The following is a 15,491-nucleotide window of genomic DNA, read 5'->3' on the forward strand; positions in this document are numbered from 1 at the left end:
GAGTTGGGGAACTAAAGGAGGGAGACAGAATAATAAGAAATGAGATGTTTGGAATTAAAATGTTTGGCATTTTGGGCTTGTTCTAGAGAGAAAATGTTTTTAAATCTGACTGTTCTACAGAGTATACATTTTTCTCCTTCAAGCCAAGAAAGGAGAAATAAGGTGTACTACTGAGCCAGGTATTTCCCTTGTAACACAAAGGAATAATGTAATCCAATCAGCTAATAAGTACCATCACTATCTAAGACCATCATTTTTTGTACTTAGCAACACTGCTTTTAAATTAGTATTCCAATACATCAGGCAAGCTCTCTGCCTTTATTTGAAATACCACTTTGATATGTGGTATTCTCATAGGAACGTTTGCTTGTACTTTCCACTTGAATAATGAATCTGCCTCACACTTCACTCTTCATTCTTCTTTGGATTTGTGTTTTTAATCAGTAGTTACTGTATCTATACATGTTCTGAAAGGTCACTTTTAGGTCAGACTGCTGAAAAATACATTAATAAGACTTTATGCAAAGTACCGAAAAAAAACAATGGCAAATATGATAAAAAGATTTTACTATGGGAAGTGATCCCAAGAGAAGTTTTATAATGTCTACTTTAAACTTAAAACTAGGTTGGGGGAACAGGCTTCAAAACAGTATTAATTTTGAGACAAATTATTTGTAATTCTAACTTGGGTTATATGTAATTCCTTTCTCTGTTGACAGTTATAAGAGAGCAATGTCACTCTGAAAGTTAAAGTGATCTTTAAAAAAAGTTTGAAAAGTTTGCTTCCAGTTAGTTATACTTAAAACTGTATAGGAATTTGATATGTGAAATAAGCCTCACTGACATTGCCCTGCTAAGATTTTGTTAACTGTTTAGCTTGAAGAATTCTACGTAACATTTCCTTCAAAAAATAATAAAAATTTATGTGTAATATCAAATATTAAAAATGAGAAACAAAACACAATATAAAATTATAGTTGTACGTTTAATAAGAGAATTTGCCTTCTCTAACTACATAGAGGAACATATGTAAACAAGCCATTTCCTAAACCATTTGAAAGTAAATTGCAGATAACATGTCATTTCATCTCCTTGTATCTCCTAAGAATAAGTACAGTCTTCTATGGAACCACAGTACTACCATCACATTAAGACAATTAACAGTAATTTACTAATTTTCAAAATTATTTAGTTCATAAATTCATCTTTTTGTTATTATCCCCAAAATATACTTTATAACTTTTTTCCCTAAATCAAGGCTCATACATTGGTGGTTATATCTCTTTAGGTTCTTGTTTTTGTTTTCCATAACATTGAGTTTTTAGAGGAGTGTTAGCTGATTTGTAAAATATCTCACATTCTGTATTTTGTGATTATTGGTTTAAGGTGATTAATAGCATTGTTTAAATATTCTATATATCCTTATTGATTTTTTCTTTTGTTTTTTTTAATTCTATCGATTACCAATGGAGATGTTTTCAACGTATCATTTTTCTTGATTTTTCACTAATAGCTTGACTTTTCTTTAGAGATTTCATTTTTCTATTGAAGTTCTCCATATTTTCATCTATTCAGTTAATATTTTTCTCTATTAAAATTTTATAATAGTTATTTTAAGTCCTTGTCTGCTTATTCCAACATAAAGTTAACCTATGGGTCTGTTTCTTTTGGCTGTTTTTTCTTTTGGTTATGGATTATTTTTTCCTGCTTTATTATATGCCTGGTTATTTTTAAGAATACATATACTGGCATTGTGTTTAGAAGAGACTGGGGTAAATAATATTTTTCCCCAGAGAGGGTGTGCTTTTTTTCTCTGATAGGCAGCTAGGATGAGAGAGTGAATGCTTTGATTTCATGAAGACTTAAGCTGGGTGGAATCTGGATTTCTTCTTTAAATAGTTTCAGTTCACCTCACTTCACATGCTTTGAGAGTGCATCCTGTTCTGTGTGTATTACAGATACCATCCTCTAGCAGGACCCTAGGACCTACGCCCATGAAATAGTGCAGAGAATTTTCCAATCTGTGACACCATTCTAAGCAGCCTTTGAAAGCTCTGCTGATTTCCTTTAATCAAACAAAATTACTCTGCCGTAGAAGACTTGATCCTCTGCCATTTATTTGCTATACTTTTTCAGCAAATGCACAAAGTGCCTGTGATCCCTTCTCATCCAGAAAGGGTTTGTCTCCTTCTGGAATTTAGTTCCATTAGACCTCATTGCATCCTCAGTTCTCTTGATTTCTTTTTAATATATTGTTTTTAGATTGTATAGCTTTTTTTCTAGTTATAGCACAGCCAGGGGTTTGTTGTAATTATCTGTATTCTAATCTAAAACTAGCTTTGTGTCTTTGATTTGCATTTATTTGTTTGTTTTCTTATGGTGCCCTTTAACTACTTCCTCAATCTCCTTCATTTCTTATGAACTGAAAGTTGAGTCTAAAGTATTGATTCAGGTCTCATATTTCTGGCAAAATATTTATTAGGTGAAACTTCATACTTCATATTGCATCACATTAGCAGGTTCTTATTGTCAGGTTGTTCCACTATTTGAGATGCTAAATTTTACCATTTGTTTAAGATAGTAACTCCGAGATCCTTCCATCGCAAACTGATGTTTTCCCTTTGCAATTAGCAAGTAATATGTACAGTGACATTTCTGGCTTGTGGATCAATCCTGTCTCCCAACAATCTTTCATCTAACAGGTTTACTTCCATTTATTAAATAATTTATTTCATTTGGGGTTGCAAAATGATTTTTTAAATTATATTATTCCTTGCAATTTTTAGCATTCTTCTACAAATAAAAACTTCTGTTTATGAACAGGGTACATGTTTCCAGAAAGGCTAGGTAAAAATAAATTATATACATGTAATTCTTTCCTTTTATTTATCAATTTTCGTAGTAAGGAGTTTGTGTAATAGCCAGTTCCAGTTGTGACAATTGAGTTTTTGTGGGTTTTTTTGTTGGTGGTGGTTTGTTTTTGTTTTGTTTTGGGATATCACTGTAGCCTCCTGGATTGTTATTTATTCACTTTTTTTTTATAGGTCTTTGATTTCTGTGTGAATGTATGTCTGTATGTGTGTTCTCATTATTCCATATTTAACTAGTGAGAGCCTTCAAAGCTGGCTGCTGTGGTCTGACATCATCTTTGAGCACTTTCCTGCTATCTATTACAAGATGAGCCTTTACTTTCCCAGTCAAGACCTAGAATCAAGGAGCCTAGTTTCCTTTAGTGGAAAACAGCAATTAGAAATTGAGATCTGGCCACTAGATATGCTTCTGAGGTGTCCTTTCTTCTAGAATTTTTCAGTGAAGAGAGTTAGAAAAAACATTTATATACATATATAGTCTTTATATATATATATATATATATATATATATAGTCTTAAATTCATAATTGATATTTTCTATTCAAATGTAGCATTTACACATTTTTTTGCATAACTTTATGTTTGTATCTTATCTCTTCTGTTACACTGAAGGACTTAATTCTGAATAACATTAACACATTTGCTTTGTTCTACAATTATCATAAAATGGTTTCAAAATTACAGTACCAATTTTACTTCTAACAATAAACTGAGTGAAGTTTAAAATTTCTTTGCAGTTCTTTTGTCTTTAGAACATATCTCACTAAGGGTCAAAATACTGTGTTTGAAAGTTACTTGAAACAGTTCTTTTGTGTATGGTTATGTTACCAATTTGCTATATGGTTGGTTTCACTTTACCTTCAGTTTAATGGGGATTTTCCCCCTATTTTCTTTTAATTTGGGAGAATGTGAAACATTTACATGGTTCAGAAGTCAAAACTTTATAAAAAGATATCTCAAAAAAGTCTCCCTTCCATTTTCTTCATTTGTTTCTTGTTTAAAACAATCTTTTTCTTTTTGCAGAAGTAAGCAAATTAACACACCCATGTGCATACACACACATATCCATCCTGTCTTATCACCATGGTACATGTTATATATAAGGCTTCTGTACCAGGGTGTTTTGGCTGATACATAGATACAATAATATATCTACATATTGTATATGTTACACACTCTGTTTTGTACTTTTCTTTTTTACTTAATATTATGTCACAAAGTTAATTCTTTTTGGTATTGTATTAGTCAGGGTTTTCCAGAGAATTGGCTGACAAATCCCAAGATTTGCAGGGTGAGTTGACACTCTGGAGACCCAGTAGAACCGAACCCATGGTGCAATTCCTAAGGCCAGCAGGCTTGAGACCCAGGAAGAGCTGATGTTTCAGTTTGAATCTGAAGGCAGGAAAAATTCAGTGTTCCAGCAGGAAGAATCTCTCATACCCTGGGGGGCAGTTAACTTTTTTGTTTTATGCAGATCTTCAAGTGATTGGATAAGGCCCCCCTTCATTAAGAAGGACAGTCTGTTTTACTCAATCTGCTCATTTAAACGTTAGTTTCATCTAGAAACATCCTCACAGAAACCCCCAGAATGTTTGACCAAATATCTAGGGCACCCTGTAGCCCAGTCAAGTTGACATATAAATTAACCGTCGCAAAGATATAAATATCTTCATTATTTTGATAAGTTCCTTGCAAGCTTTTTCTATTACAAATAGTGCTATACTGATAACTGTGTGTGTATTCATTTTGTATTTTTGGCATTGTGTCTTTGTAGATTCATAGATGTGGAATTGTAGAGTAAAAGAATAAATGTGTATGTGATTTTACTGGATATTGCCAGATCACCCTCCATAGAGATTATATCATTTTGTAATTCCACCAGCAAAAATGAGAATACCTGTTTATCCACCATCTCACCAACAGCGTATGATTGAGTTTTTGCCAGTCTGATAGATGGAAATTAATATCTTTGGTTTTAATATATGTTTATCTTATGAATGAGGTCAAGTACATTTTCAAGTACTAAAGAATTATTTGCCTTTTTTCCTGTGAATTATGTGGTTGTGTTTTTGACACTTTTTTTTCTTAATGGTTTTTGGTCCTTTTATTCTTGATTTTTTTAGAGCTTTTATATAATTTAGAGATATGTGCTTTTTTTCTTTGACTTTGTATCTTTTGCTATGTAAGTTTTTTTTTTTTTTTTTTGCCACACAGGAGGTTTTTATTTTTATATAATCAGATATATTTGTCTCTTCTTTTATTGCTTCCAGATTTCATTTGTCTTAGAAAAACTTTTCTGATTCCCAGACTGTAAGAATTCCTATTAGAAATTCACTCATATTTTCTTCTCATATTTGTATGATAATCATTTTTTTAATGTTTCAATCTCTGAGCTATTTGGAATTCAATCCATTGTTTGTCATGAAGTATAGATATAATTCTCCTCACCCCCAAATAATTACCTATTTCTCCCACATCATTTATGAAAATGTATACCTTTTCTGCAGTGATTTAACATACTTATGATACGCCAGGTTTCCCCAGATAGTTGGTTCCGTTTTAGGACTTTCTATTATGATTCATTGTCTATACCATTTAATCCATGTTATTCCTATAACATCTTTCCCCCACCACCATTCTTCTTTCTCAGGATTTTCTTGGCTATAGTTGCTTTTGTTTTTTTACCTGTCTACTTTAGAATCAGCTGGTCTAACTGAATTTTTTGAAATTTGTATTTTTATTGGAATTACATTAAATTCTTTACTAACTGGAAAAAATGGCATCTTTAGAATGTTGAATCATTATATCCATGAAAAAGTTATATATCCCTCCATTTGTTCTAATCTACTTTTGAATCTTTCATTAGTATTTTAGGTTTTCTGTATAATGATTCTGCACATTTCTTATTTATTCCTATGTATTTTATCATTCTGTTGCTATTATAAATGTGGTCTTCACTTCTGTTGTATATTTTGATAGGCTATTACTTATTTATGTGGAGGTTTTTAATTTTTATATGTTTTACATCTTATTTTACTGAATTCTCTTACTGTTTGTATTATTTTATGATTGATTCTTTTGGATTGTCTAGGTCTATTATCACATCACCTGTCTATACATAGAGTTTTATTTCTTTCTCTCCAATTCTCATCTGTTACTTGTGTCTTACTCTTGTAGTGATAATATGTGTGGTATGTCCCCATTGAATAAGCTGCTGGTGTTTTGGCTAATACATAGATATAATTTTACTGTTAGGAAGTATTCAACAAGCTCTAATTGATTGATTGATTTTATTAGAAATATGTGTAGGATTTTGTTGAATGTACTTTCAGCATCTATGGAAATGAATGAGTTTTCTCCTTAAATTTATGAATATAGTGAATTGTAATAATGGATTCTTTTTATATTGAATCATCTTTGCATTCTTAAAATGCATACTCTTTGGCCATGTTTGATTCTGTTTGCTAAAATTTTATTTTATATTTTTACATTGATACTTATAAGTGATGTTGGTCTGGTTTTTTGTTGTTGTTGTTGTTGTTGACATTTTCAGACCTAATTATCATTGTTATTTGCTCACTAAAAATGACTCTGGAAATTTTTCATTTGTTTATATGGTCTGGAACTCTTTAAATAGTTTTGGGATTGTCTAATTGGTACTTGTGGGTTTTATTTAGAGAGGTGACTGATGGCATGGAAAGGTGAATGCCATTGAAAGAATTTATTACTTATATTTACTGAAAAAAGGGGGTATGCCATGTCACCCAGGGCCATAGGGGAAGCACCACATTTGGTCAAGAGGCAGTAGCAGGAGTGAGGCAAAAGAATAGACCTGATCAATTATGGGGTTTCTGTGGAAAGGCAAAGCAGGGCAGAGTAAATAGTATGGTATTGGCTAGTTTGAATAATTTTGGTGGGCTTTGGGGCATAGGAGCTGTCCCTGACTGCCTGGTACTCGGACCTGGGTTGATTTGAGGCAGGGGAAACATTGACTTGTGTGAGAGTTAAGTGAAGGAGATGTTTGGCTTACATGTGAGAGGTGTGCTCCCAAGTAAGTTGTTTATTATTTTTAGGAATTAGCTAGCCTTGGGAGAGGCAGTTTCTCCCTGGGTCTGTAAGTCCCTCCAAAATATCAAAACATGTTAGATACAGAAAATCAAAAACATGATTAATACAGGGGTTATTTAGTTTTTTAAGTCTTGGTAGAATTTTTCGTTTGATACTGATGCTTTTTGGTGAAGTAACTGATAATTTTCTCTTATGTCATCTACGAATTTTGGTTTTGTTTGAACTTTGCATTTCTACCATTAATCAAGAGTCAAGTTTAATAAATTTTCCTATGTTCCTATATCTTATATTTAGTGTACTTACCTAGAAAAATGATGTTTCATCTAAGTTTTCAGCTTTATTTGTATACTTATGCAAATTAAAGAACCAGTTTGTGAATTTATTTGCTGGTTCTGATTTTTCCTGTTATAAGTATCTTCTTCCTTTCTTTTGGTTTTACTTTTTTCCCTTATCCTTTGAGTTGGATTTTTTTTCTTTCATTTGTATTGATACAAATATTAAAGTGTGTGAATTTTCCTCAGGTCACTATTTTAGTTGCATTTCTTACATTCTTACTTGTGGTATTACTGTCTTTTAGTAGTTCTATGATTTTTATTAGTACTTTTCCTTTGACTCCAGAGTTACTTAATTTAAAAAAATTACAGGTGAAATGGGTTTTTTAATTTTTTGTTGTCATTAGTTCTAGCTTTATTGCATTGAGATTGGATGATTTTTATCTGTATTTTTCCCCTATGGCTTTTACTGTGGTTTTCTTATGGTTTAATATATATATGTGGTAATTTTTGTGAATATTCCACATGCACTTTAAAAAAAGCTATACTCTCTCTAATAGAAAGAACAAAGTTTGTTGTGTAGCGATAAGATAAACCTTGTTATGCTCTTTAGGGCTTCTATAACCTTATTTTTTATTCATTGACTTGATTCGGAGTAGTGTGTTCAAGTTCTTTGTTTAGTTGTGGCTGTTTCTCCATGCATCTCATGGAGTTTCTGCTTTGTGAAGATGGCTGCTATGATAAATGGCACATAAATATTCATAACTATTATATCTTCATTGGGAATTGTGGCCTTCAGCATTATAAAGTATCCTTCTTAAATTCATTTCATGCTTTTTATTCACTACCAGCCTCTTCACCAACATTTCCCAGTCTTCTCATAGATCAAGTTCATCTTCCAGTAGATGCAACTATGATGTTCTATGAGTTCTTACATACCAAAAGCTGTTTTCTATAGTTTTGTTGTAAGAGGCACAACTTGGCTAGATATAAAATCCTTGACTCACACTTTCTTTCCTTTGGTTTTGAAAAAAATGTTGCTCTATTTTAGTCTTATTTTGTATCTTGTTTCCCCATTTCCCCTCCCACCCACCCCACTCCCACCTTCTTTTCACTCTCTACCAAACCGTTTGAAAGTCAGTTGGAGAAACCACAAGACTCTTGCTCCTGAATGCTTCAGTGTGCATCATAGTACTTAGTTATCCCTCTTTGGTCTTCTTTAATCTAGGAAAATTCTCTAGCCTGTTACTATTTTTTGGTCTTTTATGACATGGACATTTTTATAAAATCAAAATTGTGTGGACTCTCTGAATTTGGATTTGTATGGTTGTTTCTTTGTGATTAGACTCAAGTTAAGCATATTATTAGCAAGAATATTACATAGGTGATACTGTATCTTTCTCAGTGTACTACATCAAGAAGCACATGATTATCTATTCTGAGTTTGTTTTTTCTTTCAGATAGTCTTTATTTTTCCAGAACAGTTTTATATTCACAGCAGAATAGAGTAGAAAGTACAGGTGGCTCCCCTATACACCACCCCCGCACAGTCACACCACTATCAACATCCACCCAGAGTGGTACATATGTTACAGTTGATGAACCCATACTGACACATCATTATCATCCAAAGGCCATAGTTTGCATTAGGGTTCACTTCTGTTGTTATATATTTTATGGGTTTTGCAAATGTATAATAACATCATTGTATTATCGTACAGAATAGTTTCACTGCCCTAAAAATCCTCTGTGCTCCAGTTACTCATTTCTTCCCCTCCCCCAAACCTCTCCCTCCCCCAGCAACCACTGACTTTTTTACTGTCTCTATAGGCCTGCCTCTTCTAGAATGTATATAGGTGTAATCACAGTATTTGGCCTTTTCATATTAATACCTTTCACTTAATATGCATTTAAGGTTCCACCATGTCTTTCTTGGCTCAGTAGCTTATTTCTTTTTAGTGGTAAATAATATTCCATTGTCTGGGTGTACCACAGTTTGTTTATCCATTTACCTACTGAAGGATATCTTTGTTGCTTCACATTTTGGCAGTTATGAATAAAACTATAAATATGCATGTGCAGGTTTTTGTGTATAAGTAAATTTTCACCTCTTCTGGGCAAATACCAGAGTTTAATTGCTCGATTGTATGGTAAGAGTATGTTTAGTTTTGTAAGAAACTGCCAAACTGTCTACCAGTTACTGTACCATTTTGCATTCCCAAGAGCAGTGAATGAGAGTTATTGTTGCTCTACATCTTCACCACCATTTGGTCATGTTAGTGTTCTGGATTTTGGCCATTCCAATAGTTTGTAGTAGTATCTCATTGCTGTTTTAATTTGCATTTCCCTAATGACATGGTATGGAGCATACATCTATTTGACATCTATATACCTTCTTCAGTGAGGCAATCTGTCCAGATCTTTTGCCCATTTTTAGTCAGGTTGTTTTTTTCTTAAAATTGAGTTTTAGGAGTTCTTTGTATACTTTGGATAACAATCCTTTATCAGATACATCTTTTGCAAATATTTTCTCCTAGTCCATGGCCTGTCTTATTCTCTTGACATTGTCTCTTGCAGAGCACAAATTTTTAATTTTAATGAAGTCCAGCTTCTCAGATTTTTTTTCCTTTTATAGATTGTGACTTGGTTTTGGCAATGACTTTTTAGATGCAACACCCAAGATCTCTAGATTTTCTCCTAAGGAATTTATAAAACTCTAAGAGTTTTATAGTTTTGTGTTTTACATTTAGGTCTGTGATCCGTTTTGAGTTAATTTTTGGGAAGGGTGTAATGTCTGTGTCTAGGTTCATTTTTTGGCAAGTGGCTATCCAGTTGTTCCAGCTCTATTTATTTGTTGAAAAGACTCTTTTCTCCACTATATTACCTTTGCTTCTTTGTCCAAGATCAGTTGGACACAGAGTATATTTATGTAGATCTATATCTGGGCTCTCTATTCTGTTCCATTGATCTATTTGTCTACTGTTTTACACATTGTCTTGATTACTACACTAATAGTAATAGTATAGTAATAGCTTTATATTAAGTCTTGAAATCAGATAGTGTCAGTCTTGCAACTTTGTTCTTCAATATTGTGTAGGCTATTCTGGGTGTTTTGCTTCTCCATATACACTTAAGAATTCATTTGTTTTATCTATAAAATAATTTGCTCTGATTTTGATTGGGATTGTGTTGAATGTATAAATCAAATTGGGATTGGGAAGAATTGCTAGCATAGGGACAGTATTGAGTCTTCCTATCCATATTCATAGATTGTCCATTTAGTTCTTCCTTATTCTCAGGTTTTTTTAGTTTCAAATTTGAAATGTTCTTACATATCTATATTCACTTAATTATATATAATTAATATTGGAATGTTATGTTAAATTTTTCTTCTCTTTTATTGCTTTTTGTTTTCTGTTTTTGAGAATTTTCATCCACTGAAAAGCTTTGATTGTCTTTCTCTTCCTTTCTAATAGAAACTTGTATGTTTGTTGTGTTCATTGGACATTTCTTCTATGTATTTTGTTATGTTGGAATATTTCTAGATATGTAGGTTAGGGTTTGGGTGGCTTACTTTATTTCTAAATTCTGGAGAACCTTGCTAGATTTCTACAAATATGAAAGTGGAACTCCTTTAATAAAGGCTTTCCTCTTTTTGGCTGATCTATGATTTTTAATAGGTTTAGCTTATAATATCTCAGTATGCTCCTTATCCTTAATTGCTTCATTTTTTTCCCTTTATCAATGTACCTCCAGAGATATCCCCTCTATTCAAGTGTCTCCTTTTCCCCTCAGAAACAGTGTCTCCTCAAGGCAGTCACCTTTGGTGACAGCCCTTCCCATATACTTTCCAAACTCTTTCCTTTTGGCCTTCCAGTGGCTAATGCTTTGATTCACTGCATCCCAAATCTCTTCTTAAGATTTCTCCACTTAGGGTTGAACTCCCTCTTGGTGGAGAAATGGTATTACCTGCTTTTTTGCCACATCTAAGACCTCATCATAGCTTCCTCTCTTACACAGTTTTCATCTGACTGTACTTTGGTAGCTCCATAGCCAACTCACTTGGCCTCAGATTTTTATTTCACAATTACATGTAAAATTAGATGCTATTCTCTGTTTCCTAGTTATACCATAGGTATGAACTGTGTGTATTTTTATTTGTTCTTCCTAATGATTTGTCTGTTTTTCAGAAGTTGTGTAGAGAAATTGGGATTTAGATGGTTGTTGTTATCCCATGAGTATCTGAAATTCTAGCTCTTCAAGTATTTTGCTGCCAAATTTCTAGATAACTATGATATTGAACCATATAAAATTATGATTTTTGTGGCTTAGTAACTATTGAATATCAACAATTGTATATGGTTCCACCTAATAGAAAGGTAAGCAATTGCTTTACCTTTGTGTTTCATGCCTTAAAGGAATGTTATATGATAGAGGTATTATTTTTAGTATTAATTTCAAGGTGGTTAAAACTATTTTTTATCAACTTTACTAAGGTTTATTTACAATAAAATACACCCATTCTAGTGTACAGTTTACTGAGTATTGATGATTGTTTACACTTACATAAACACCACCACCACTGTCAAGATATAGAACATTTCCATCACTTTAAAAAGCTCCAGTATACACCTTTGTAGTCAGCCCTATCCTCCACTTAAGGAAGCCACTGAACCACTTTCTGTCATTAGATTAGATTTTGAAAGGCCACATTCGTAAATTGGCCTGCCAGTCTTGCATGATCTGAGGTTTGTTTACTTCTCCAGTGTCATCTGGCTATCATTCCTCTCTGTGCTAGGCTTAGAGCCTTTTCACTTGTGAGTCCATCTGTCCATTTTCTATCTGACAGTTTAATTTCACATGCCTTAAACTGATGTCCATCTCTACAGGATCCATAATGTTTTTCTCTTCCATGTTTTTGCTCATCTGTTCTCTCTGCCAGGAAAACACTTTCCTCCTTAAATTCTTCCTAGCCTGATTTATTCCTGCTCATCTTTCTAAAATCAGCTTGTATTACTGATTTTAGATTGCAGTAGGTATTTATGAATTGTATTTTCTTTATTGTTATGTAATTATTTGTCTCCTTCCCTGGTTTGAGCTCCTTAGAACAGCTGTGCCTTCCTCAGTTTGTGCCTGGTGCAATGATAGGTACTTAATAAATGTTTGATTAATAATGAATGAGTTTCAACTTCTGTATGTAATTTGAGTTAAAATTAAATCTCTGTAAGATTAGTTAAAGAAGTCTTAAATAATAGATACTTGGAAAAACTGAAATTGAACTAATAGCATCCTGTAAGTGTGAGGAGAAAGGGGCATTGTTCCCTTAGACCATAATTCTACTTGCAGAAACCAGTATTAAATTAATTTTTCAGTTCTTCTCTCTAGCCATGTGTTTTTGGAACTGCACCAAGTAATGTCTGTGGGGAAAAATGGTCTAGCTTTGTTCAGAGTATGACCTATATGGAATAATAATTGGTTTATTTTAAGAATCCAAAAAGAAAGAAAATTTATTTAGCTTCCGTTTACATTCATTTTAAAAGTAGCTTTGATTAAGTATATCAGTTAATTGTTTAGGTATGTATCTCCTGTTATATTGTAAGCTCAAGGGCCAGAGACAGGTCTCACTAGTCTTTTTTCCTTTAAGTTTCTTGGCTTTAATAACTAATAAGTATTTTGAGTTGATTCTGTGGTTCATGTTTGTTATTCTATTACATAGTCAGGCATGGTATCCTACTATATTCACCCTAAAATTATATTAGGTGTGAAGAAAATTGTTATGCAAGTCATCAGTTTCTGATTCTGGATAACAATGTAATACAGCTAAATCATATGAGCTTAAAATAATACATCTTGAAAAATCTGCACTTTAATATTTACATTATAAGAATTGAGACAAACAGGAATGTCTCTTGATGGACAGGAATAATTTCCAGGTGTTATAAAAACTACTATTATGTTCAAATCTTTGTTCTCTCTGAATGTTTACCTTTATAATTTGATAACATTTTTACCTGAACTAGATTTTCGTGCCCTTCTTTCAGAGCAAATAACATGATTCTTAATATGATGGCAACCTGATTTTGTGACTTTGGTTTTGTAAACCAAGAGTTGATCTGAAAAACAACTGTCTACTAACAGCAAATCTGGCTCAGAATTAATTGGTATTTCTATTCTTTTTGGATACTGTCACCAAATAGCAGTGTTATCTAAGGTTTTCTGAAGGAACTTATGTTTTTGCTAAGAATAAAGTTCAGAAAAACATACAGGCACATTTGTACTTCTAAAAAAATACTTTTAATTTATTAAACATAATCTATGATCATGTTTTGTTGTATGGTAATTTTAAAAACTTTGAAAGCGCTACAGGTGCTCAAACTTATTTCTATGTGACATTTTAAAAAATTGGAATCTATAATTTGAAAGTTTTCCATTTTGATTAATAAATGCTAATATTTTCCTATTTTATTTTATATTCATACCCATTGTTTTAAAATATAACTTTAATTTGCTTTGTAGTGTATGCAGAGAATATTTCCAAAATGGTGGGAAGAGAAAAGCACTTGAAAAAGATGAAAAAAGAGCTATACTCGCCACTAAGACCACTCCAGCCTTAAATACGCATGAATCTTCTAAACTTGAAGGTCATTTAACCAACCTCAGCTTTACGAACCCTGAATTTATAACTGAGTAAGTACACTTTTTCTACTTAAAGTATTAACATTATCTTGGATAGCTGTGCTAATAATGTACAATAGTGCAATGGTGGGCACCAAGTAGTGGACAGTTTGCTTGCTCCTCTAATAATACGTTAGGTTGAGAAATGCAGATTTGTAATATTATTTAGTAGAAAACTAGCACAAAGTGTAAGGGATATCTGGAAAACCAGTAGTTCTATAACAGATTGTTCTCACTAAAAATGACAAAGAATCATTTATAAAATACTACAGTAATTATTCTTACGGTAGTACAGAGAATCAAAACAGCAAAATTCAGTTAAACTAAATTTAAAGTGGCTATCTACTAATAAAGAAATAAAAAATAAGGATAAGTTGGAAGATTATTAATAGAACCAATTGCTATTATTTTATTATCAATATAAAAATGTAGTACTGCTAGTGCTATATATATATGTGTGTATATATATATGCATATAGGCACAAATTTTATTTAATAAGTACGTAAGTATTTCCCCAGTTTTATTGAAATATAATTGACATTAACATTATTTAAAGTATACAACGTAATGATTTAATATATGTACGTATTATGAAATGATTACCACGGTAAGTTGAGTTACCCATCTGTCACCTCACCTAGTTACAAATTTTTTTCCTTATGATGAGAACTTTTAAGATCTACTCTCTTAGCAATTTTCAAATAAACAATACAGCATTGTTAACTGTAGTCATCATGCTGGACATTACACCTCCATAACTTATCTTATAATTGGGAGTACCTTTCACCTAGTCTCCTACCTCCAAATCCCTAGCTCTGACAATCACATAGCTGATTTCTGTTTCTATGAGTTTAGTTTTTTTCATTACTACATAGAAGGATGAACACTGTATTTGTCTTTCTGTGTCTGGGTTTCTTCACTTAGTGTAATGACCTCAAGGTTCATCCACTTTGTTGCAAAGATAGAATTTCCCATTTTTATGGCTAAATAGTATTCCATGGTGTGTGTGTGTGTTATAATCTAATTAATGATTAATAATATTAAATTTATGTATATACCCTAGTACCAGAATAGATTTGTGGAATTGAGTAATGTTTTGTTAATCTCTGGAAAATGTTAAACTAATAATTCTAGAAACATTCCTGATAGACATGGAAAGCTAACCATGAAAATAAAATAAAATTAACTTCTTAAAACAGTTTCAAACCTATAGATATCAGCATAACATTACCTTTGGTTACTTTGATTTTACACCATGTTAAAATATTATCTAGTTAGCTATAAGCAATTTCATTTAAAAATTAACATACCTTTGATTAGTTCTGTAGAAAAAGATCTCTAACTTTATTCAAAGATTACTACAAAGCTGACAGAGCATAATGATTAACTAAACAACTTATAGCTCAGGTGTTATGAACATTCTTAAATGTTTTTAAAATACTGACCAGTATAAGAAAGTATATAGTTACAGTGCTATCAAAAACAGGTACATATGGAAAATATCAACCCTAGAATTTGTGTTCTTTTTTATAGTCTGTTTCATTGTTGAGATTACCTTGTTTGTTGAATCATTGTCATCATATTTTCCTTTAATTCTTTAAACAT

At 32.2% G+C, this 15,491-nt stretch overlaps 1 protein-coding gene across 1 annotated transcript in view; it reads left to right on the plus strand.

Annotated features, from left to right (window-relative positions):
• The window catches only part of BMT2 (base methyltransferase of 25S rRNA 2 homolog), an 82,490-nt gene that overhangs the window by 16,759 nt on the left and 50,240 nt on the right, over positions 1 to 15,491 (plus strand). Inside the window, exon 3 of the mRNA XM_032483663.1 lies at positions 13,727 to 13,897. Coding sequence (XP_032339554.1) covers positions 13,727 to 13,897 — 171 coding nt within the window. The remainder of the gene's footprint in view (positions 1 to 13,726; positions 13,898 to 15,491) is intronic.

Source organism: Camelus ferus, chromosome 7 (assembly GCF_009834535.1).
Source record: "Camelus ferus isolate YT-003-E chromosome 7, BCGSAC_Cfer_1.0, whole genome shotgun sequence".
Taxonomy (NCBI): Eukaryota; Metazoa; Chordata; class Mammalia; order Artiodactyla; family Camelidae; genus Camelus; species Camelus ferus.